This window comes from Pipistrellus kuhlii, unplaced genomic scaffold (assembly GCF_014108245.1).
Source record: "Pipistrellus kuhlii isolate mPipKuh1 unplaced genomic scaffold, mPipKuh1.p scaffold_m20_p_3, whole genome shotgun sequence".
Taxonomy (NCBI): domain Eukaryota; kingdom Metazoa; phylum Chordata; class Mammalia; order Chiroptera; family Vespertilionidae; genus Pipistrellus; species Pipistrellus kuhlii.
In genome coordinates this window covers 21,187,503-21,210,797 of record NW_023425529.1, presented here as the reverse complement: position 1 = coordinate 21,210,797, position 23,295 = coordinate 21,187,503, and the positions used below count along the sequence as shown (strand labels likewise).

Below are 23,295 nucleotides of genomic sequence, written 5' to 3'. Positions count from 1 at the left end.
GTCAGATGCTTCCTCATACATCTTTATGAGATGTAAAAAACGCTAAAGGCTCATGCTATTCCTCTTTTGCAGATGTAAAAACTGAGGCTCAGAAATGAAAGCACTGACCCACGAACACACTGACAATGAAAGGCAGAGCCAGGATGTCGGTCTAAACTGCAGCTCTTCCCTCCAGCCCTGGCTGCTGTCTGTGCCTCAGGACACATGTCAGGACAGACAGCTGGCAAGGCAGAAAGTCTTCTCTAAGTGTTTATTGTCTGTATTTCTAGCACTTGCAGCTTGCTAGAAATACAGCCATGCAGGAAATACAGCCATGCAGAAAGGGGAAGACTCAGCAGTTTGCAGTCAATGTCACTTTTTCAGGCTCACGGTCAAGGTACCAACCCATGAAAGATCGGTCTAGAATTTGCCTTACTTGTAACAGCAAAGAAAAGCTGAAAAATACATCCAAGGTTTGATTGTTTTTCTGGAAATTCCTATTTTTCTGCAGATTTCCACATTCTATTTATTTGTATTTGGTATTATAAGAGGGCTAAGATCCTTCCTACCCTTCTTAGTACCATGACAGGCATAATCATGGTATATTGCAGAAACTGGGTATGGCTAAGGGAGCCCCAGTCCACAGCACACCACAATCAGCATGAGCTGAAAGAGGAGTGTCTGCCACTTAATCTTCTTTAAGGAGTTTCTTAATCTGTTTTCCCACCTGACAAATCCATGTGAACAATGAACTACCACAGAAGAAAACGAGAATCGGCTATTTCCTGAGAAATGGCAGGTAATTCCTGCCTTGACTGTGATGCTGGTAGATATTTTAGGATAATATGGTAGTTGTCCTCCAATGTACTGAACCTTCATTGCTGTATCAGGAAGAGGCTCTAAATGAGCAATCCTGAATCCTTTCAAGGTTATGGGCCTCTTTTAGAACTTAGTGAAAGTTATGAATGCTCTCTTCTCCCTCAATAAACGCACACACACTCCACACATACATTCTGATTCTATGGGCATTTTTTAGGTGCTTCTGTACCTTTCAACACTTGTGCCAAAAGCACTGCAATAAGAAAAATTGTGAGGAGTATGGTGATTACCTGAGGGAAAAGGGGGTGGGGAAGGTTGAAGAGGATAAATGGTGATGGAAGGAGACTTGACTTGGGGTTAGAGAACACATAATCCAATGTACAGATGATATATTACAGAATTGTACACCTGAAACCTCTGTAATTTTATTAACCAGTGTTACCCCAATAAATTAAATTTTTAAAATTAATTTTTAAAGAAGAAAAATTGCAAGGGCACATTGAGCTTAACAAAAAACAAACAAACAAACAAACAAACAAATAAATAAATAAAAAGAAATACTCCTGTTTAACTTTGTGAGATCTTTTTCCTAATCGCATGAAAAATGACATGAGAAGTAGCACATAGATTAAAAAAAAATCTCATTCTAATTTTTAAATCCCTCTTGTTTCAAATACTTTATTCCACCTGTGCTATTTGTTCATTGTCTGTCTCCTTCCACAAGAGCACAGAGATTTTGTCAGCCATGGACAGCTGTGCCACTGGTGCCGAGAACAGCAGAGCCTGGGAGAAAAGAGGAGTTCAACCAATGCTACCAAAAGAAGAAATGTGTCCCCTCTTGAGAGTCCTGAGCTACAGAATTGACTGTCTTCTGTGTAAATTCAGATTTGCTTTGACCTATAATACAGTAATCAAATGTTTTCTTTCAAGACCTATCTTCCAACTATACCACTTTGAAATGCATTACTAAATTTGCATTTGGTTTTCAACACTTTTAGTATAACAATTTTATTTACATACTATTTTCCTTTTTATATTTTTACTAGAGGTTCAGTGCAGGAAATTCATGCATGGGGGAGGGGGGGTTCCCTCAGCCCGGCCTGCACCCTCTCCAATCCAGGAAATTCAGTGGGTGTCCCACTAACCAACAGTCAGACATCCCTCTCACAATCCAGGCCTACTGAGTCTTACCTGCTCACCCGCCTGCCTCATCATCCCTAACCACTCTGCCTGCCTGCCTGATTACCTTAACTGCTCTCCCCTGCCAGCCTGATCCCCCTAACTGCTCTCCCCTGTTAGCTGATCTCCCTAACTGCTCTCCTCTGCCAGCCTGATCCCCATAACTGCTCTCCCCTGCCAGCCTAATCACCCCTAATCACCTCTGCCTTGGCCCCACTACCGTAGCTTTGCTTGGAAGGACATCAGGAAGGTTGTCTAGAAGATGTCCAGTATAATTGGCATATTACCCTTTTATTAGTATAGATAGATTAATCACCTTCCTCCCACCTAATGACCAAGGAGAAGTCCTTGATTGTTTCTGTTCCATTGACTAAGGATAAAGTATATCCGAGGGGCATCAATTTACAAAGCAAAGTGAACAAAATGCAAGGCATTTAAATGACAACAAAACAAATGTCAGTCTTCTCCAAATATGCCTGCTTGACTAGTCAGCTTCAAACATATCGAAATGACACAAATACTGAATACTGAAATATTAGCATGAATAAGAATGTATCAATGGTGGCTGCTATGAAAATGTGTAGAGTCAATGTGGTTTGGGTGTTTAAAACCTGCTCCCTCCCTCCCATGGTTTAAAGATGGCCCCTCAACTTCTCTCCATTTAAATCACTTCACAAACCATTTCCTCAAATATGGTACAAAGTCAATTTTAGTACTTGTGAAATTCTCACAAATTCTGGGTTAGAAAAGTATGAATTAAAGAAGTTTCACTTGACTTTGTCATCTGCATTCCTAGGTTTAGTCAAAAGCAGTATTTTAGCTTTTTTTTTCATTTAAAGAAAAAAAAATAGTGAAAATGACAACAAATGACATTTGGTTGTGCGGCAATACAGAGCTACATCTTGAAACTATGTCCCACAAACTTCTAAAAATCTGCTTGAGGACACATTTTTAAATGTAGGGCCAAATATATGCAGTTAACGTTCATCATTTCTTAGCACCCTACATTCGCTGCCAGCAGACTCTCAGCAAATCTGGCTGATAAAGGAGCTGGCAGAGACCCTGCAGGAACAGACGTTAGCGATACAGAGTGAAGCCTGTGGGAATTATTGCTGCTGGTTTCAGACCAGGAGCCTCCGTAAGCGCCTGCCTGCACTGAAACGACTTGATTTGTGGCCGCATCGCTCAATTATTCATAGCACTCCCGGCTGCAGCCTCCACACCCTTTTCATGAACATTCATGCATATCCATGTTCACATGGGCGGTCATGCTCCCACATGTGCCATTAAGGGACAAGAATGCTGCTTAGAGTTCGCTGATCAAGAGATATGCCGTGCAGAACAGGATTTAAGACAGCCCAGGGTTTCCTCTTCTAGTAGGTTTAAAACATTTTTTTTTTTTTCTCTCTCAGTAACTTCCTTCCTGTTCTAACTGCCAGCACTCAGAAGTCAGAGTTGAGAGACAGAGGCACCCCGGACAGAGACGTGAACCACACTGAATGTAAGTTGAAATCTTGGGGGGTCTGGGGGAGGCTCCTGGTGGGCACAGAGAACCGGCTATACAGCCCTTTCCAGGGTATTCTTTTTAGAGGGGCAGTTCCTCTTTAAAACAAACTTTATGATAAGAATGTACTATCATAAGTAGGCTGCTGGAACGGTTCTGCAGAGAAGGGGAAGTCAGAGCCAGGAATGGTAGCAATGACTCAGGAGGGACGGTGCGGTGAGGGAGGAGAGCATGTGTGTGCAGCCCAGGAGACCAAATCCTGAATATCCTGGACATGGACTGCGTGGACAATTTCTGGGGAGTGTCCAGAGGGGGTTCCACCAGGTGGGAGCAGGCATTCGGCCAGGCTCAGAGGCAAAAAGATGATAGAACCAAACTGAAAGGGCTGGTGCTGGAGGATGGCGGGGTGGTGCCTGGGTGGAGATGTGTGGTTTCCTGTTTTTAAGTAGGCTCAAAGAGACTGGTTGAAAAGGGGGGGAAAAAGCTGTTCAAAGCTGTCAAACATTAAACTGCCTTCCACCAAAGAATGTTCTGGGAGACAAAAGAAATACTTAGGGAAAGCCTCCCTTAGTGTCCACAAGAAGATCTAACTATAAGGAGGAAGCATGGTGGACAGAATGCACTGTTATTTACTCATCAGACCTACCGGCATAGAATTTCTACCGCTCACAAGCACCTCTTGTTAAATTCCTGCAGTGAGGTGGGAAGAAAGATAATTGCTGTTGTTGCCAAAAATTAAAATAAAAAATAAAAAAATCTTTACATCTGAGAGAAACATTGAATATTAAAAGCTAGATTCTAGAAAAAAATCCAAGTGGACCTAGTGAGGACACCCAGTCCATGGGCTTTCAAAATGAACTGGTCTGAGCTTGGCCACCATTATAAGTGCTTGAGGCATGACCTGAAATACTTGCTAACTTTGTCAGGGATGTCCCCATCGGCATGTTTTCTAAACAGAGCCTGTAATTACACTCTAGCTGCAGGGTAACTTGTGGGATGGGATGGATGAACCCTGAGCTGGTCTCCTGTTCAAGGTGGGGGAAGGCGGGCTGTTCTCACAGGAAGTTCCTAAAGTCACCCCTTCCCAGAGAGCCCAAGAGCCCCGAAATCAGGGTTAGCCTGTGAGCTCTCACTGCAGGAATGACCGCGCAAGGGACATCGAGGGGTCAGTCACAGGCAGGTATCATTCTTGTTGGCCATTGCTTTGCTTTGTTCTATTTACAAGAAAATAACCCTCCCAATCCAGATATAACACAAGCACAGGAAGGAGACCATCTTATCCTCTGGTGAGATGTGTGAAATTCTCAGAGGATGGTTCAGTCTCCGTCTGAGCTACACAAATCAAATGCCTGGGGAACGACCCTGTCACAGCCAAACCAAACCCAGCTGGCACCTTCCAGGCACTGGAATTTGTCTCTTCCTGGTTTGGGAAAGCATGAGTTTGCTCTTAGGGAAGCATGCTCTGAGCAACATCAAGGTTCTGCTTTCAGTGGAAGCCGGATGGGCAAGGTCAATGTGGCAGAAAAATTGAGAGCCTAGGCTAGTGTGTGGGAGGAGCACAGTAAGTGCCCCAACTTCCTCGCTGGGGAGGAACAAAGAGGCCCACTGAGAAACAGAGCCAACCTGTGTGGAATGCCTTCCATGTATCGGGCTTGGTGTTAGAAATTTTACATTTGAATCCTGGACACAGGGAGGACAGACAGCAAGTATCAGAAGTGTTAAGTGATTCGACTAAAGTCACATACTGGTATGTGTAGGGTGTGAAGGTGGGGGTGGAGGCACAGCTACAATGCCTCCAAAGGACATTTTAGGAAATGTCCCAAGAGAGCAATTTTCTCTAACCCCACATTCTGAGCATCCTGTACCTGGGCCAGTGGTATCACCCCCCAGGATTCTAGAATTGAGTCCATACTGACAAACCCAGAGATGGGTCTCCTGCTGCTACTAAAACTTCAACATCGATTCATTCAGTAAGCACTTGATTGCTCTGTGCTGTGCTCCGTTTTCTGGTTTCCACAGCCAGAGCTGGTAAAAATTCACGTGGGTTTTCTTAAAGGCATGAATTCTAAGCACAAGTGGTCATTAAAAAAAAAAAAGGCTTTACTTTTGTCTAATTTTTCATGCTTCGTTTAAAACAGTAAATGTGTTGCGTTACTACAGTATAGTCTTTTGCCTAATAGTGGCTTCCAATGCAGTTTTCTTTAAAGATAACTTGAAATAAGCCAATCAATGAAAGAGAAACACCACATGACCTCACTCATTTGTGGATAATAAAGATCATTATAAACTGATGAACCAAAAGATAGATACAGAGACAGTAAAGCAACAAGCAGATTGTCAAATTTCAGCGGGGAGGGGAGGAGGAACTGGGGGAGATAATAGATCAACTGAAGGACTTGTATACATGCATATAAGTACAACCAATGGACATAAAACTCTGGGGAGGGAGGGGATGTGTGGGAGGGAGGGGGAAAAATCAGTAAAATATGTAAAAATAAATTAATTAATTAATTAAATTAAAATCATAAAAAAATAAAATAAAAAATGAAAAAAAATAAAAAAATAAAGATAACTTAAAATAAATATTTGTGAAAATGCCTAGCACAGTGACTTCACAAGGTAGATACTGAGAAAAGTTTAAGGAGAATTCAGTTCTCCCTCCTTTTGCATATGAATCTGAGTCAACAGAGTATATATTACTATGAACGCATGGGCAAGAAATAAAGTACTATTTCTCCCACCAAAGGAAATGTTCAAGAATTCTGCTTCCAGTAATTTGGACCCTCCTCGGGATTTATTGTAGTGTTCGTTGTTTCTAACCAGGCCTAATCCTCTCAGGCACTGGGTTGGTTCTTTTCACACAGCTTTGCAGTTTCAGATGTTCTTCCTGGAGCTGAGGTGGTAGAGAGCAGCCCTGAGGACCCAGAAAATACCGATTCCTCCTCCGTGGCACTAGGGAATACTCCAGAGACACCAGGGAGGACTCCAAAGCACAGACAGCTCTGAGGTCCCAAGGGTAGACTTGGATGCCCTGAATAAGCTCAATCACCAAGCAGGCAGAAAAGCAGACCCAAATCCCTGACTGAAATGTGGGCAGTCCTTCAGAGGTGGCCCGACCCTCCACACCCTGCTCCAGGGCTGCAGTCCCAGATATGAGGAAACTAGGGCTGAATCAGTCATTGGAAAGAGGAGATGATGGGGATGGGAGGTGGGGTGTGTGTAGAGAATGCTGATGCTTACTTCCATAGGTACTTCTCCGATGAAAATCCCCTCTGTCTGGTACTTCCACATTTCTATGCTCCCCCCACCCCACCCGTCATCTCTACCTCTTTTCTCTAATATCCGTGATCTGTGCTTCTAGATGTATGATCTGGCAACTTTGGGACACGAGTAAAGTCCCCACAGTGTTTTGCTCCAGAGTCAGAAGAAATTCTCTCCATTAGCTGTGCCTTTCTCATCCTTGCAGAGTGACCTCTGGCTTCAATTATGATAGGGAGGAAAAAATAGAATCTAAAATTAAATTGTTCATGTGGAAGTTTTTTTTTAAGAAATAAAATAGTGACAGTCCCATGTTAAGGTTGATTCCGTTAATAAACAATCTTTGTGATTCCCAGGACTTCTTGTCTCTTCTGTACTCCTCAAAGAAACAAAATCTATTTTTAAGGAGGAAGGAGTGGACATGGTCAACACTGCAGATGGAATGGAAAGCATTTCATGCCTGGGCAGTCAGTTACCTCTTTGTTGGAGTTGAGCAACAAAGCAGACAGTATTGCAGGGGAGGGAGGAGAGGCAGGGAAAGGACAGTTATTGAACATCTACTATTGGTTAGTATTGTCCTAGAACTCTTCATATGTTTTCTCCTACTCTTCAACCCCATAAAGAAAGAGGAGTACTCCCACTTACTGGTGGTGAAACTTGGGCTCAGGGAGATTAATAACTTGCTTAAATTCTATAATAATTCAAGAGCAAACCACAGTTTGAATCTCTGATCATCAGACTCAAAGTCCATGCTCCAGAAGATATGGAACGTATCTTTCTCTGAATTTACCATGTGATTTGCTTCCTCTAAACTCAGAGTGTTTCACCTTTCCTTGCCCTCATATTATTTGCAACTGCATTAATGAACAGCGTGCTCTATCCTGAGATTGTTGCCAGTTCATAAGTGTATTTCACTTTCAGTACTTTGGAAATTCCATTGAATCTGCAAGTGAAAATGTTGATTTGTGCAATGTCATACTCATGCCATGAGTAACCATCTCAATTTACAATAATTAGGTGTTTTAATTGAGCCGGAGGAAATGATTAAGTCTCCACCTCAGCACATCTAATCCTTGTCATTGTTTCACTAGATAGCAGGCCTGAGACTGAAGTTTCCACTGTGAAAACTCACCACTGTATAGGATTAGTTATATGGAATGTAGAAAATAGAGATAACTCAAACAGTAAGCACATTTAAAAAGCCATAGTGTGAAACAGTCCACTTTAATCTCGTTAAATACATATATATAATTGTTAATTCTCCATTTTATCATTCTGTGTAAAGAACCAAAGTCAGCCGAAACAGGTTTGGCTCAGTGGATAGAGCGTCTGCCTGCGGACTGAAAGGTCCCAGGTTTGATTCAGGTTAAGGGCATGTAACTTGGTTGCGGGCACATTCCCAGTAGGAGGTGTGCAGGAGGTGGCTGATCGATGTTTCGAACTCTCTATCCCTCTCTCTTCCTCTCTGTAAAAAGCTCAATAAAATATATTAAAAGAAAAAAAAAAAGAAGAAAAACCAAAGTCAAAGACAACATCAATGAAAGGAGCAAACCAAACCCTGTTCTCTGTGAAACAGTGGGCAAGCAGGAAGGTGTGAAAAGCCCAGCCAGATGTTCTGCTGCTGGGCTGGGTGCTCCCGACCCCACCTCCACTTCCTCTTTTGCTTTCTCACTTCATAGACTTCTTTACATAAGGTAGCCTTACAGTCATTGGACTAAGAAGGGGCCTCTGAGACCTTCTAGTGCGAAGATTTCATTTTGCAGAGGATGAGCCTGGAGCTCAGAGGGGTTCAGAGGCTTGCGCAAGGTGACACGGGGCAGAGTTGCACTGAAATCTTCCGTATGCGACATGTCCTTGCGTTGCTAAAGCCATCCCTGCAGAATGGTGCAAAGAAGCATTTACCTCTGCCTGGGCACCCCAGATGGATTTCCAGAATGACTGACAGTGCTTTATAATTTGATTGTTAGCCCTTAATAAAGACAACGGAAGAAACAGAGCAAAGTAGCTAAAGGTCAGACTACCTACCCACACTCTGCCCCTTACACAATATGTCTTCTTGGGCAAGCGATGTACCTGAGTCCATAGAAGAGTTTCCTGCTCTGTAGTGAGGACTGTGTAATCCTCATGAAAGCAGTTAGCACTGTAAGATAGTTAGTATAATGATCATCAACAATAAATTCAATTATTCTTTAGACGATGAGATTAGACAATGGTGTATAGAATTTCCATCAAATTTTGACTTAACTTTAATAAGCACCCGAAAAAAAACTGACATTTGTGGCCAAATATACACAAATCGTCAGCAAACTATATAAACCACTTGTGGCTGGGATTTGGGAGAATCCAACATTCCGCAGAGATAAACTGTGAAATTTAAAATGTAGCACTTTTGGGGAATTCACATAAATCTGAAATACAACACCAAGATGCAGTCTCTTATATACTCAGTAACATAAGTAAGGTAACTGAATGCCAACCTCACTGACACTGACTTCAAGTCAGGAGAAACATGCAGATAGAGGCATTAGAAAAGGAAAGCGCTGAAAGATGGTCTGCTCTCACCCTTCACCCCCCAAGATGAGGAAAGAGAGATCTATAGTGGTTGGAACATTTGCTTGGGGGCTGGGGGTGGGAGGGGTGGGGGGGAGTCCACAGCCAGTTAGCAGCAAAGCCAGAACCAAAACCCATGCGTGATAAGCTTAATTCAGTGAAGAGATGAGAATCCAAAATCAAGTAGATGGACCACAGACTCTTCTCCTGAAGATCTGCTCCCTGGCACCTTTGCTTTCAGTCCAGGCTTTGCAGTCATGTTCCTTCAGATGAAGGGGCTTCCTGATATATCATCCTGCTTCTATACACCCAATGTTTTGTGTTCATGAACTTGATCCTTAGCTTGAGGCCAAGTTGTGTCTTTGATCTACCAGGTCTGAGAGAGAAAGAAACTTTCTCAACTATTTGTTTCATATTTCCAAAAGTTAGTTTCAAGGTCATGTTCCTAATCTTGAACTCCAGTGAAATCTATGAAGTACCTTAGGGGTCTGTGAACCCCTGAATTGCATGCACAATTTCATTGGTTTATTCCTTCCTTTTATGAGGACCATGCCTTTTATTATAGGTTTAAAGAGATCTATAATCTCCAAAAATCAATCAAACCAGCTGTGCTTTTTTTTTAGTATGTTTAGATTGTTCATCCTCCAATCCCTTCTCTACTTTATTTTCTTGTTTGTTTGTTTGTTTGTTTTAAACATGTTTTTATTGATTTCAGAGCAGAAGGGAGAGGGAGAGAGATATTGAAACATTAATAACGAAAGACATTGATTTGCTGCCTCCTGCATGCCTTCCACTGGGGGTCAAGTGTGCCCTTGACTGGAATCGAACCTGGGACCATTTAGTCCAGAAGCCAAGGCTCTAACCATTGAGCAAAACCGGCTAGGTCTCCTCCACTTTGAAGAGTAACTTCAGCATTGGTATGTGCTAAAACAGTGTCTTTTAAACAGGAGGTGCTCACCAAATTTTTCTGCCTTTAATTTTGCTTCAAATGAGCTTTTCCTGAGAACTACTTCTCCAGTTTGTTATTTGCTATAGTAAGACATTTTCATCTTTTTCTAATCAGCTTACCAGAGAGAGCTGGTTTTGGATTATCTCTTTTTCCTATGCTATATAATTAAACCAAATTATTTTTGTGTGGTCCTGAATGTCCTCCTTTTGATACAACAAATTCATACAGTAACCCCACATTATCCTCTGCTCTTTTATGTCTTTAAATAAATTGGTGTCTCATTTTTATAGAACTGAGATAAGTCTCATATTTACTAATAAGAAGATCAAGATCTAGATGACAGATAGATTGACTTGCCAATGATCATCATACTGAACTGAGGTTAGAAGTTCCTGCCCCAAATCATATTTTTCTCTCTCTCCATCTCTCTGCTCCTCTCACTCTCTTATTCTCATTTCAAAATTGAGATTCTAGAGTATAGAATTACAATTCCCTGCAGGTTACTGAGATAGCCTTGAGCTAGTTAGAGGCTAGATGAGAAGTCTAATAGTTAAAGCTTCAAGCAAATGACTTGTTAGAAGCAAACAACAAATTCCAGAAAGGCCTGCTCATGGGGGCTGAGATGCCCTCTTGTGCAGATAGCCTTCTTGATGCTTCATCCACAGGTTTGTTATGTGACCTCCACCCTGAGGATCTGGCCAGGCTTCTGGGTCAGAAGAAGAGAACATGTCTCATCTGATGGTATCTTTTGGGTTGCTCTTCATCTGCCTCTTAATGATTGTCCTTAAACTATCCACAATCTACAACCTCGGTCCACTGCATCCTTCACTGTTTTTCCAATCAGTCCTTTCATTTTCCCTAAGTGTTGTTTGGAACATGAGCTAAGTTGGTCACTGTGTTTTTTTGTGCTGTTCTCTAGAAGCTCAGCTTTGAGTGGTGCTGGCTCTTCAGCTGAAGCAAAAGTTGCCATAGGAACAGGCCTATGGGTTTCCTTCCTGTACAGGAAGTGGACCTGAGCATTGCAATACTTTTTGCAGAGTTGATCAAGGCTTGTCGTGTTTGGCTTATTATTTTACTGGAAGAGAATCAGTGAGCCAAGAGATACCATTTTCTTTCTTTCTTTTTTTTCCTTTAAAGTTACTTTTTTCGTGGGGGTTAGGGGGTAGAGGGGCTCTTTATTTCCAAATTATTTTTCTTCCTGTTGCCAAGGACAGTGAAATAAAAAACCACAACTGATTTTGGCCAGAGGTAACTTTACTGTCAGGGCACCTTAAAGGAGTTTGCAGAGTCACTCAGGGTGAGAGGTGACAGGTATTGTCTCACATTGTGCCATTTTGGAGCAATGACACCTTTACCCACAGTCAAAGAAGGAGTTACCCTCAGGGTAGAACTGATAGAAATCAGAAAATGATCTCCTTTCCCAAAATCTCCCTTGTTTGCCCAAATAGCTCCAGCCACTGGGCCTGTCATGGGACCTGAAATTCTTCCAGTAGACTTTTTCCCTCTTTATGAGGACACTGCATCTCATCCACCTATGTGAACTTTGGCAATTCTCTTACCCTCTTGGACTGAATTTCCTCAATGTTTAAATGAGGGTTTGGAATATGTCATCTCTACAGTCCATTTCAGCTCTGAAAAGCTCTGACTATACATACCTTAAGAGGAATAAATTTTAAGCCTACTCTCTAGTTATTAACACTTAAGCATGAACACTTTTATTGGATCTTTCCTCCTGTTTTTAACACAACATGAGCAAATGTGAATGATGATGAAAGAAGACAGACTCCAGGGTAAGCTCAGAAGAGGTCTTGGAGCATAAGGTCACTGGTAATCTGGGGAGGGGTGGGAGGCACTAAAGGGGAAGTGGTCCAGAAAAGAGAGATCAGTGGAGGGATACAAAAGTCAGAGATGCAGTTTTGTCTAGAAAAATTTAGTCCTTTGCTATTTTGTGTCATTTACTAAAACCTAATAAAACAACTGATGAATGTTTATAAAATGCCTGAAGTAGTCAAGTGTTATTGAAGATTCAAGAGAAACATAGAGCCTAATACCTGCTCAAGAAATTATTAGCTGTGTTGAGTGGGAACCACTCAGACATCTCAGGCAGGTATCACAGGAGGCCTACAATTTCTCATGAGTTATCTTTGCGATATTGCAGGAGATTAGGGGAAGAGTCAGTTAATGGAAAGAAGCCAACTTCCTCTCTACCTGTCTCTTGAAACCATCATATCCAGGATTGCACATGCTGAGCACTTCGACACTAGCAAGGCTGGCTGGATTTGGAGGACTGTGATAATTTTTATAACTATTCAAACTGAGACTATTGGCTCATTATTCAGATCTGCTTCTGCTATTTTGCTTCACTTGTGACATATAATTCACAAACAAACTCTTCTTTTGTCTGTTTAATTCAGTGAATAGGATGTACTCATTATAATACCAACAAATTCAGGCTTGGCAGAAAAAAAGACTGTAATGCATTATATTCTTATTTCATGAAATATAATGAGGTGAAATTAGGGGAAAATCTCATGGAAAATCACAACTACAAAAGTCCATTAGAGCAAAGATAATGCTAACAGCAAATGTTCAGATCCACTGACTTTTGGCTAATGAATTATTATTCTCTCTCTCTCTCTGAAATAGATAAAAATGACTGAAAAGGCGCCAGAACCACAACTGGAGGAGGAAGAGGATGATCTGGACGGGAAGCTCAATTATAAGCCCCCACCTCAGAAGTCTCTACAAGAGCTGAAGGAGATGGACAAAGATGATGAAAGTCTAACTAAATACAAGAAAACGCTCCTGGGGGATGGCCCTGTGGTAGTAGGTGTGTGTATGGGGATGGGGGTCAGGTGGAGGGTCCCAGAGAAGACATACATTTCAGCTACTCAGCAACACGGCAAAGGAAAGTGTAACAAAAGCCTCCAGGGTTAAATGAATGAATCGAGATCTATAGGTGAATAAAGTGTTGGATTGCACAATTAAGTCTTCTTTGAAGAAGAATTGCAAGTTAGCATTGAAACAAGAAAAGATAACATATGGGGAGGATTTAAAAAGAATTTCAGTTTACCATTTAGAATTGCATTCTCTCCATTCTCACATTTTCTATGTCTTCTTATTCATTCTCATTCATACTCCTTACCCAACCATTCATCACTTCTACATACGCTGCAGCAGACAAAAACATGGCCCAAAGAGATAAATGAACATTGCCCAACTAGCAGAGTACCTCACCCATAATCACCCAGAAAATATTTGCTGTTTATAATTAGGACCTACAAGTGTCCAAAGCAGAGAATAATATCACTGTAATTTATAAGGCCATTGTGATGAAACATGGTAAACCTACTATTTCTACTTCAGATCAAGTTCTCACTTTTCTCTTTATATTCTTCCTCTCCTACTTGAAATGTACACCCCCCCCCCCACACACACACACAGAATACATATCTCTTCCCTATGCTTACATTTCCTTTTGAATCTTGCAGATCCCAAAGCCCCCAATGTCACTGTCACCCGCCTTACCCTGGTTTGTGAGAGTGCTCCAGGACCAATCACCATGGACCTCACTGGTAAGTGGACTATCTGTGCTGCTCAAAGAGAGCTAATGAAATCACTGGAAAAACTTGCTCTTTATCCCCTAACCAAGAAAAAGGAAACTTGTAAGGTGAACCCCTGAGATCTGGGACCAGTTCACAAATCCTTGCTCTCGGGGACCAGAGTATCAACCATGCTTCTTGACAGCCAACCTCTGTCTCTAACTGAAGAGAGTGCAGGCATAGGTACTGAATATATTTACTTGAATTGGATTTACTTTGGATTTTTATCTGCACATGATAGCAGAATTCCTATGGAAATTACTAAAAGGATGGAAACATTAAGAAGCTGTATGCTTCCGGAATTGTAATATTTACACAATCTAAACGTCAGAGACAGTACTGATCTTATAGCAGCTATAACTTGCATGAAAGCAAGAAGCAATCTAAGACCTCCTGAATAATGCTAGGAATTCCACTGCCAATTATATATTATTTTAACTTAAATCTCTGATTCTTTTAAATAAGCAACTCCCCAACCCCTCAAAAATATGTACAAATTAAGATGTTATTTTCTTTCACTTTACTGTAAACCAGAATCAAGGTCTTTCTGAGACTTGAGCTGAGGAGAGGCTAGGAAGGCGGATATTAGAGGGGAGTGGGCATCTGAGAGAGAAATAAGGGCCACAGAGCTAGGAATTTGGAGGAGTAAAGGTAGGTCTTTAATGAAAAGAAAAAAGTATCACCAGATTTAAAAAGTGAACCCTTGAAACTGAGCAATGCATGCCTCTCAAACAGGGAGACTGAGCAGCAAAGTAGTTCCCCTCTCACAGAACATATCCACTCTTTGCCTTATATGGGCTTTTTTGTCAGAGAGAGGAAATCAGAGGCTGAGTAGATACTTCCTCTTCAACTGAAATCGTTAGAGCAGACACACCAATTCAACTACCCCCACGGTCTAGCGTCTCTCCTGGCGAGACACCCGCATTTTCTTTCTCTTTCTTTCTTTCTCTTTCTTTCTTTCTTTCTTTCTTTCTTTCTTTCTTTCTTTCTTTCTTTCTTTCTTTCTTTCTTTCTTTCTCTCTCTCTCTCTCTCTCTCTCTCTCCCTCTCTCTCTCTCTCTCTCTCTCTCTCTCTCTCTCTCTCTCTCTCTCTCTCTCTCTCTCCCTCTCTCAAACTCGGGCCTCTTCCACTGTGCAACTGTGTAATGTGACCAGGTACAACTGTCATTGTGTAAGATAAGGCCTGATTGAGTGCTAAGGAAACTTGTTCTTTTTGAAGGTCTTGCTTGATGTTATTATGGGGAAGAGTTGGTCCCTGTCCCTTTTCCCAGCACCTGAAAACCCAAATTTGGTTTTCTGTCACCAAGAAGCTACTGAGATGAATCGCAGATATACTGTATATAGGGTGCCGGTACCAGCCTGTGCATGAAGCATGTGCACAGAGCAGTGCAAAACACACACACGTTCACTCCTCAGTGTCCAAGGATACAGACTGATATCAGGAGAATTACAGGCAATGATTATCTTCTGACCTGGGTGCAAGGATAAGGGCAGATTCCAGTTTTATGGAGCCTGAAGCTTTTATGACTTAAGTGTCTCTCCTTAAGAAAACTAATCTGAAATTGCAAATGCAAAATTAAGTACAAAAGCAAATATGTATTTGGAATAATAAAAAGGAATCAAAACAAGTGCATCTTTAAAAGCTAGAAAATGCCACAAACATGACCAAATCTAAAAAAATATAAGTAGCTGGTATTCTTATACAATACTTCTCCTATATTTCTTTATTTGAGGTGTAGGGGCATATTCTTTGATTCTTTAATCAATTTTTTTTTGTTTGGTTATGTGTATGCAATGTCATGTTCAATAGAGATACTAGAGAGATAGTCCAGTCTGTCCTCTAGGGTGGTTGATTAAAACTTGTTTTCTATTATTGAACAATTATAATAGACATTTTTGTGCATAACTCATTACTGGTAATGCTTTGTATCTTCTCAGGGCTGTTGTCAAACTAAAACACATTTTTTTCATATTTGCCTGTAAGATTTCAGGCATTTCAAGTGTGCGTATGCACAGCCACTAATCTCAAGTATTCTTAGAGTTCAGGGCCATCTGGACCATGTTGCTCTAATGGGCCCAGCAAATAGCTCTGGAGCTTGAACTTCATCAACTTTTGTACCTCCTTCTGAGGAGAATAAACTCTTTCTAAATCTACTTCAACAGGGGATCTCGAAGCCCTCAAAAAAGAAACTTTTGTGCTAAAGGAAGGTGTTGAATACAGAGTGAAAATTTGCTTCAAAGTAAGTATCTTGCCCTACGTGTTTGACAAAGTTTAAATCCTTTCTGTAATCAAAGAAAGAAAAAGAATCAAATTTCTTACATTATCATGTGGCAAACTTTGTGTTTTCTTTTTTCCCCCTGGAGATAGATTTTCTTCTCCCCAACTCTGGGCTCCACCCATTGAGACCCGCCCTTTCCTCCTGCCTTTCCCCAGCCAGAACCTCCTCCTTTAATTAAGCTAGTGGGATCCCTCTCTCTGCGAACTCCTAATACTCCCATCCATAAGGCTCACCTCTCTTTGTATTGTACCATGTATGCCATTTCTCCCCTATCCTGCCTAAGCACCTTGAGATAGGGAGAGATTTCATATCCCTTCTTTCCAACAATTCACACAAAACTTTGTAAATGGTAGATATTTAGTGAATATTTATTGAGAGATAGATGAATGAATTAATTAATAGGAAAAGAAAATAGAACAGCTCTAATTGCTCAATAATTGTATAAAGCCAGGGAGTATGGGTCTTGATAAGTAACTGAAATTAGAATTTAGTTGTGGAGCAGGTAAGCACAAAACTGAATAGGAGATAAACTGACATATAATGAGTAAGTACATGTCCCAGTGAGCAGCCAAATCAAGGAGAAAAATAACCTTGACTTTGAAAACAAATGTCAGAAGTTCATTGTTTGCTCTTAATTGCTTATATTTGCCTTGGTTGCCCTCCTTCCCAGTCAGTCATACTCTCCAGGGCCTGGGTTCCACCAAGGAAAGCCCCACCTCCTTCTTTATTTGCACACCAGGCCCTTCTAGCCCCTGGGTGCAGGGTGTGACTCAGGGCCCATGAACAATCACTCTCCACCATATTCAAATATGCCCCAAAATAATTTCATTCTGAAAATAAGTGTCAGTGCCTACTCTATAATAGGCACTGAGCTACGGTTCACTCCCTGATTTCCTGTAGTACTATTTATTACTAATGCACCTGAGAGTTTGGTAAAGCATTGAATCTAAATGTGCCTAGAATAAGTTATACTGTAGTCCAATTTAAAATACATATTTTTAAATGGATTTTAGAGAGGAAGGGTGAGGGAGAAGGAGATAGAAATATCAATGATGAGAGAATCATTGATCAGCTGCCTCTTGCATGCCCCACATTGGGATTAAGCCCACAACCCTGGGCATGTGCCCTGACCTGAAATTGAACTGTGACCTCCTGATTCAGAGGTCTATATTCAACCACTTAGCAACACCTTGTGGGAAATTCAATTTTTAATCATTAACACTATTGCCTTAATCTGTCAATTTAGTAAGCCAGTTTTTATCACATGAAATGAATCATGACAGGTAAATTGTGATGTGAATGAGATGAAAAATAAAGGTGTGGAGCATGTGCTTCTGCTCTGTGGGGAGACCAAGGAGAAAACTGGTGGTGGGGGGCCTCAGTAGTCAGGGCTACACATTAAGATGATGGACGGAAGGACACAAAAAGAGGGTCTCAACAGGAGAAGGTCTCCACCTCAGGGGTGTAGCCTTGTCTCTAGTGATAACCCCCATGAAGTTGAACCACCCTGTGGCCATCTCAGCATGGAGCTCCAGTTAGAAGGAACACCAGATCAAAATGAAAAATAATTGAAAAGCATTTTAAGGCATGGCTGATTTGGCTCAGTGGATAGAGTGTTGGCCTGCAGACCAAAGGGTCCCAGGTTTGATTCTGCTCAAGGGCAGGTTCCTTGGTTGCAGGCCACCTCCACTGCCCCAGCCCTGGTTGGGGCTCATGCAGAAGTCAACTAATCCATGTGTTTCTCTCACATCAATGTTTCTATCTGTCTGTCCCTCTCCCTAAAAATCAATGGAAACGTTATCCTCAGGAGAGGATTAACAATAAATAAATAAATAAATAAATAAATAAATAAATAAATAGCAATTTAATTCTATGCTGATGTCTCTTGAAGAATGTCCAAGAAAGTTTGCGTGTATATATAACACCAGCAACATTTCGTGAAACCCTCTTTTTTTATGTCTCTTAGTTGCTCTCAGTGCTCTTCTCCCTCTTCCCCAAAACTTGACAACACTCTTCCAAAATTTGGCCTGTGATGATTCTTTTAGTTTCTTTCTTCTGGCTCCTAAAAAATGTAGTATGTCTGACTTCTACAGCTCTCACTTCCATTGGCATCCCCAAGGCTTTTTCGTCCTGGTGTGAAGAGATATGGGGAAGGGCATCCAGGCAGAAGAAGAGACTACCAGGAATATTCATACTTTTTTATCCATATCAAACATTAAATGGACATTTTATGAAGCAGTAGCAAAATATGAAACTCTTTGTTTTAAAGTCCTTATTCCTATGCCACCATCATTTTTAGGTCTTATTTCCATCAGATCAATTTCCCATGAGGCCAAAGGGACCGGCTGAGAGGCTTCTAGAAAGATCCATTCATTTTCCCTATTCCTATGAGCCATATGTAGGAGTCGGAGTCATTAGAAAGATTGGGTTTTATTATATCACAATTTCTTCATCATGTTTCCAGTTTATCTGCTTTTGACAGAGTTATACGACAGATTTTACTGAGTGACAGTCTAGAGCCTAAGCTGACAATATTCACTGAAATGCTATCTCATTATAAATAATGAAGCCCTGGGAGATTGATTTAATTATCCTGCCCAAAACAAAAAGGGAGCCATAATTATTATTCAAGAGAATTCAGGAGAAATTATTCAAAGGTGCTTAAATTCTTCATATTTATGAACAATTAACCCAGCCTTCCAGCTAATGATGCAATGACCAATTTAATGTGTTTGTATAAAAATGATCACCATATAAAATTAACGGACAACCCAGTTCAGTCTGAGGTAAAATGACTAATGGAAAAACAAAGTAATTGGACTGTTTATATTTTCATTCTGCCTTGGTGAATTTTCTTTGAAAGGCTTGGGAAAGTATCACCACCTCAGACAACGTCTGAAAATGACAGACATTCAAAATACTTGCCAGACACCCGTGGCTTTTACCCATTATTTATCTATAGGGAGGATGCTTTCCTGTGGCCCATCTTTTCAGCTCAAGACCTCGAATTGTACTTACATTACAGGAACAACCACCCCCTAGACTCGATTTTCCATTACAGCTCTTCTCCTTCTTGTTTGGTTTTCGTGGGCTAGGTGGATCATTTCTCAGGTTAGGGTTTTCAGATTTACATAATATTTTCCACTGGTGGCATTGTAGCCTTTCCTAAGACAAGGACATTCTTCTGGCTAGTAGAATCAGGGAGAGGGAGCTCAAGACCATCCTTTGGACCATTGAGGAAGGAGAAATGTGATGAAGAATATTGAGACGGTGTTTTAATTAAAACACAAACCTCCTTCACAAACCCCCAAATCACAGTCTTCAATGATTAAAACCAGATTGGCAACACTGAGTCTTGTGAACTCCTCTCTCCAACCTCTGCCATACCACCACACTAAATGATAATGGTAACACTTACTCTGACTTTAATCTTCAGTCTTCTTATGCTCAGAGAAGACAGTAGGTAGGATCAGGCTAGATAATGATGAAAAATGAAAGAGCCCCTTTAATCTGAATTGCTTGTGTCCTTCCCACCTACAGGTGAACAGAGATATTGTGTCAGGCCTGAAATATGTTCAGCACACCTACCGGACTGGGGTGAAAGGTAAATGAACTACACTTTACACTGTCCTCAAATCTGCTTCTCACTGATACTTAAAGTTTCGGTTATTAGCAAGTTTTAGGCATGAACTCATTTAAGAATCTGATAAAAAGCTGTGAACTCTCACCCTAGGGAAAGGCACGCATATACCTTTGACCTAGATATTAATGGCAAGACCTATGTTCAGGAGACATAGTTTAGACTGAGTCAGCCACTCACCTTCAGCATTCAGCTTCTGGAATTTGACTTTATTGCTCATAAATGGAAAGAGTAACCAACATAAGATTGAATAAAATAAAGTACATAAAAGTACTCTCAAAAGTAAAAAGTAAATAAATAATAAATAAAGCAGTTCTCAGGTATAAAACCTGAGTGTCAGGGAAATCCAAAACAAGAAAGAAGGAAAGATTTATCCACTGGCATTTTGTGTTTAATGGGAATGAGAGTTGGTGGAGTGGTGGAAGGGTGAGGTGTGGGGAGAGGGAGGGAAGTGCTTCATTTCCTGAACAGAGAAAGAAAAAAATTTTTTTCTGGAATTAAGAAAGGCTGTCTATTCGAAACAACTAATATGAGCATCACTTAATCCGCAGTTATTCTTGACAAGTTGTACCTAAATTGTACATGCCTTGGGAACCTGTCCTCAGGTCTCTTCCATGAGTATGGGTAGGGGGACCTGATGGGAGCACACTGACAGTCCTTTTCTACCTTAGGGCTCTCGTCCCATGGAGGTGTGAAACGGTAATGCATCCATCCCACCAAGTCCATAAACAAGGGAGAGAGAGGAAAGGTCTGATAAATCTGCATGCCATAGAGAACCACTCGGTTACTCAGATCCCACAGAAGATTGTGGAGCTAAAATATTTTAATTGGTCTTTCTAATACCTAGTCTCATGAAAAAGAGAGTTCAGTTTCTCATTTTCTTTTGGGCATGGGGACTATGTTGCCTCATTGAAGGGAGAGGGCTAGGATGTGTCTGTAGCTGTTCCTTCAGACTTATTCACAACACTCAACAGCTAACTAAACATTGCCTGCCTGCCTACCTACCTACCTGTATTTGCACTTTCTAATTCCTTACTTATTCTTAATATACATTCCAGTTATTCACCTCTTAACAGTGTTGGTTAACATTTGTTCCCATTCTTACTTTTTTAAAGCTTTATCTTTATTGTTGAAGATATTACAGATGTCCCTCCATTGATCCTCCGCTATTTGCTCCCACCCAAGAAATGTTAAAGGGGCTGCTATAATAAGAATAAAAAATAAAAATGACAATAAATAAATACCTATCAATAATAATCTTAAATGTAAGTGGGTTAAATGCCTCAATCAAGACATCGGGTGCCTAAATGGACAAGAAAACCAATTCTTACTTTTTAAATCAAATTATTGTTTTTCCCCTTGCATTCAAATTATTCTACCCATAATATCTGTTCGTTCTGGTCACCAGGTGTTATCTTATCTGCCGTAATTGATGTGTTTATTAAATGATAGTCTGTAGATAAAAGATCCATGAAGTTCATTATATAAAAAAGAAATGGAGGCCCAAAATATTATGACTTAGAAAAGAACCCAGGCCTCAACTAGTTTGAATTTTTTTGAGTTGAGATATAATTGACATATAACATTGTATTAGTTTTAGTTGTATGGTATAATGACTTGATATATGTATATATTATAAAATGATTACCATAATTAATATCCATCAACACACAAAGTAATAATTTTATTCTTGTGATGAGATCTTCTTAAGATCTACCCTTTTAGCAACTTTCAAACATACAGTATGATATTAACTACTAGAAGCCCGGTGCACAAAATTCGTGCCTGGGAGTTGGGGGAGTCCTTTAGCCCAGCCTACACGCTCTCCAAATCCGGGATCAACTCAGGGGATGTCCAACTGCCTCTTCCAATCCAGAACTGCTGGCTCCTAACCACTTGCCTGCCTACCTGACAGCCCCTAACTGCTCCCCTACAGGCCTGATCACCCCAATTGCTCCCCTGCTAGCCTATCGCCCCTAACTGCCTCTGCCTTGCCCCATACTCGGGACCCAGGATTTCCTCCTCTGGTCAGTCTCAGGCACCCATGACCCAGGGTTCCCTCCCTTTGGCTGGCTGCAGGCACCCAGGACCCAGGCCGGCTTCTCCCGAGCTGGCCACAGCCACAGGGGACCATGGGTGGGTGGCTTTGCCAGTCCATACCCGCAGGTCCCTGGGACCACAGGATGGGTGGCTTGTCCCTCTCCCGGGCTGCAACCTGGCTGGTCCCCATTCCTGTCTTGCAAGCTCATTTGTGCCTGGCTGGTCCCCATTTCTCTCTCCCAGTGTTGAGTGTCTGAGGAGTTCCAGCATGAGAGCATGAGAGCATGAGGTCATGACAACCATTTGCATATTAGCTCTTTATTACAATATATAGGATAGTCACCATGCTGTATATTACATTCCCAGGACTTACTTACCTCATAAGTGGAATTTAATACTTTTTGACTACCTGGGACTTTTTTTTTAATGGTATAATCTGCTACATCTCCATAAAAATATTCTTCATCTCCGTTGATTTAGGGCACTGATTCCACCATTTTTCTGATGCTCAGAATAAGCTATTTTTTAAAAACACTGATTCTAGGGATCCACACTCTGTTACTTGACCATCGTTTTTGGGTCAAAGGAAACTGTAGTATTAAAAGGCACTCAAATAAAAAATATTTTTTAAAGAAAAAAAACAAAAAAGGTGCCCAGGTAAACCTGATGTTTAGCCAGGTTTGGACACCATTGCTCTTGGCTTTGATCCCTCTAAGCAGTGCTCCAAGTTCTCCAGTCCGTAGTGTTTGTTTTTCTCTCTCAGACTCTTGCCCTAACGAACTTTCCTTTCTTCCCAGTGGATAAAGCCACATTTATGGTTGGCAGCTACGGGCCTCGGCCAGAAGAGTATGAGTTCCTGACTCCGATTGAGGAGGCTCCCAAAGGCATGCTGGCCCGAGGCACCTACCACAACAAGTCCTTCTTCACCGATGATGACAAGCACGACCACCTCACCTGGGAGTGGAACCTGTCCATTAAGAAGGAGTGGACAGAATGAGCACATCTGCCCCTCCCTGTCCCTGCCCTGCCACCTGGAAGAACCCTCTGCATCGTGTTCACTGCCCTGTCCTCCCCCCTCATCGCCGCTGGGCCTCTTCCCCAAGACCCCTCATGTCCTCTTGTTGATGCATCTATTCCCACTCTCTCTCTCTCTTAGAGTGATCCCTAACACTGGACGCTTAAAGCCCAGGCTTTAATCTTGCCCACTCTGATCCCCCGTCATGGCCAGATCTTTGAAGTTCTGTTTCTCAATGCACCACCATGAAATATTTCTTCTCTTATTCCCATTTGAGGAGTGAGAGGACAGGAATCACTAACCACCCTTTTGCCTTGTGTTCCAGTACTCATTCCCACCCCTGGATTGTTCTGTGGTTGCTGCTGGCTCAGTGAACGTCCCTAGCCACATTCCCTGCCACGTGGGTTTCTTCTTTTCTGGGAGACACTTAAACAGCACAAGAGAGTGAGAATAAAGCAATTATATGACCTGACTGAGACTCT

The 23,295-nt window shown here is 41.4% G+C and overlaps 1 protein-coding gene across 2 annotated transcripts; it reads left to right on the top strand.

Annotated features, from left to right (window-relative positions):
- Window positions 1–3,314: 3,314 nt before the first annotated feature.
- Window positions 3,315–23,285, top strand: ARHGDIB (Rho GDP dissociation inhibitor beta). 2 transcript variants are annotated; one of them, XM_036456605.1, is made up of 6 exons: window positions 3,315–3,478; window positions 12,885–13,068; window positions 13,730–13,813; window positions 16,003–16,079; window positions 19,659–19,722; window positions 22,596–23,285. In XM_036456605.1, the coding sequence occupies exons 2-6, from the start codon at window positions 12,891–12,893 to the stop codon at window positions 22,793–22,795; spliced, it is 603 nt and encodes a 200-aa protein (XP_036312498.1). In that variant the 5' UTR covers window positions 3,315–3,478; window positions 12,885–12,890; the 3' UTR covers window positions 22,796–23,285. The 2 variants fall into 2 exon arrangements, with proteins under 2 accessions (XP_036312498.1, XP_036312499.1); XM_036456606.1 differs by lacking the exon at window positions 13,730–13,813.
- Window positions 23,286–23,295: the final 10 nt, after the last annotated feature.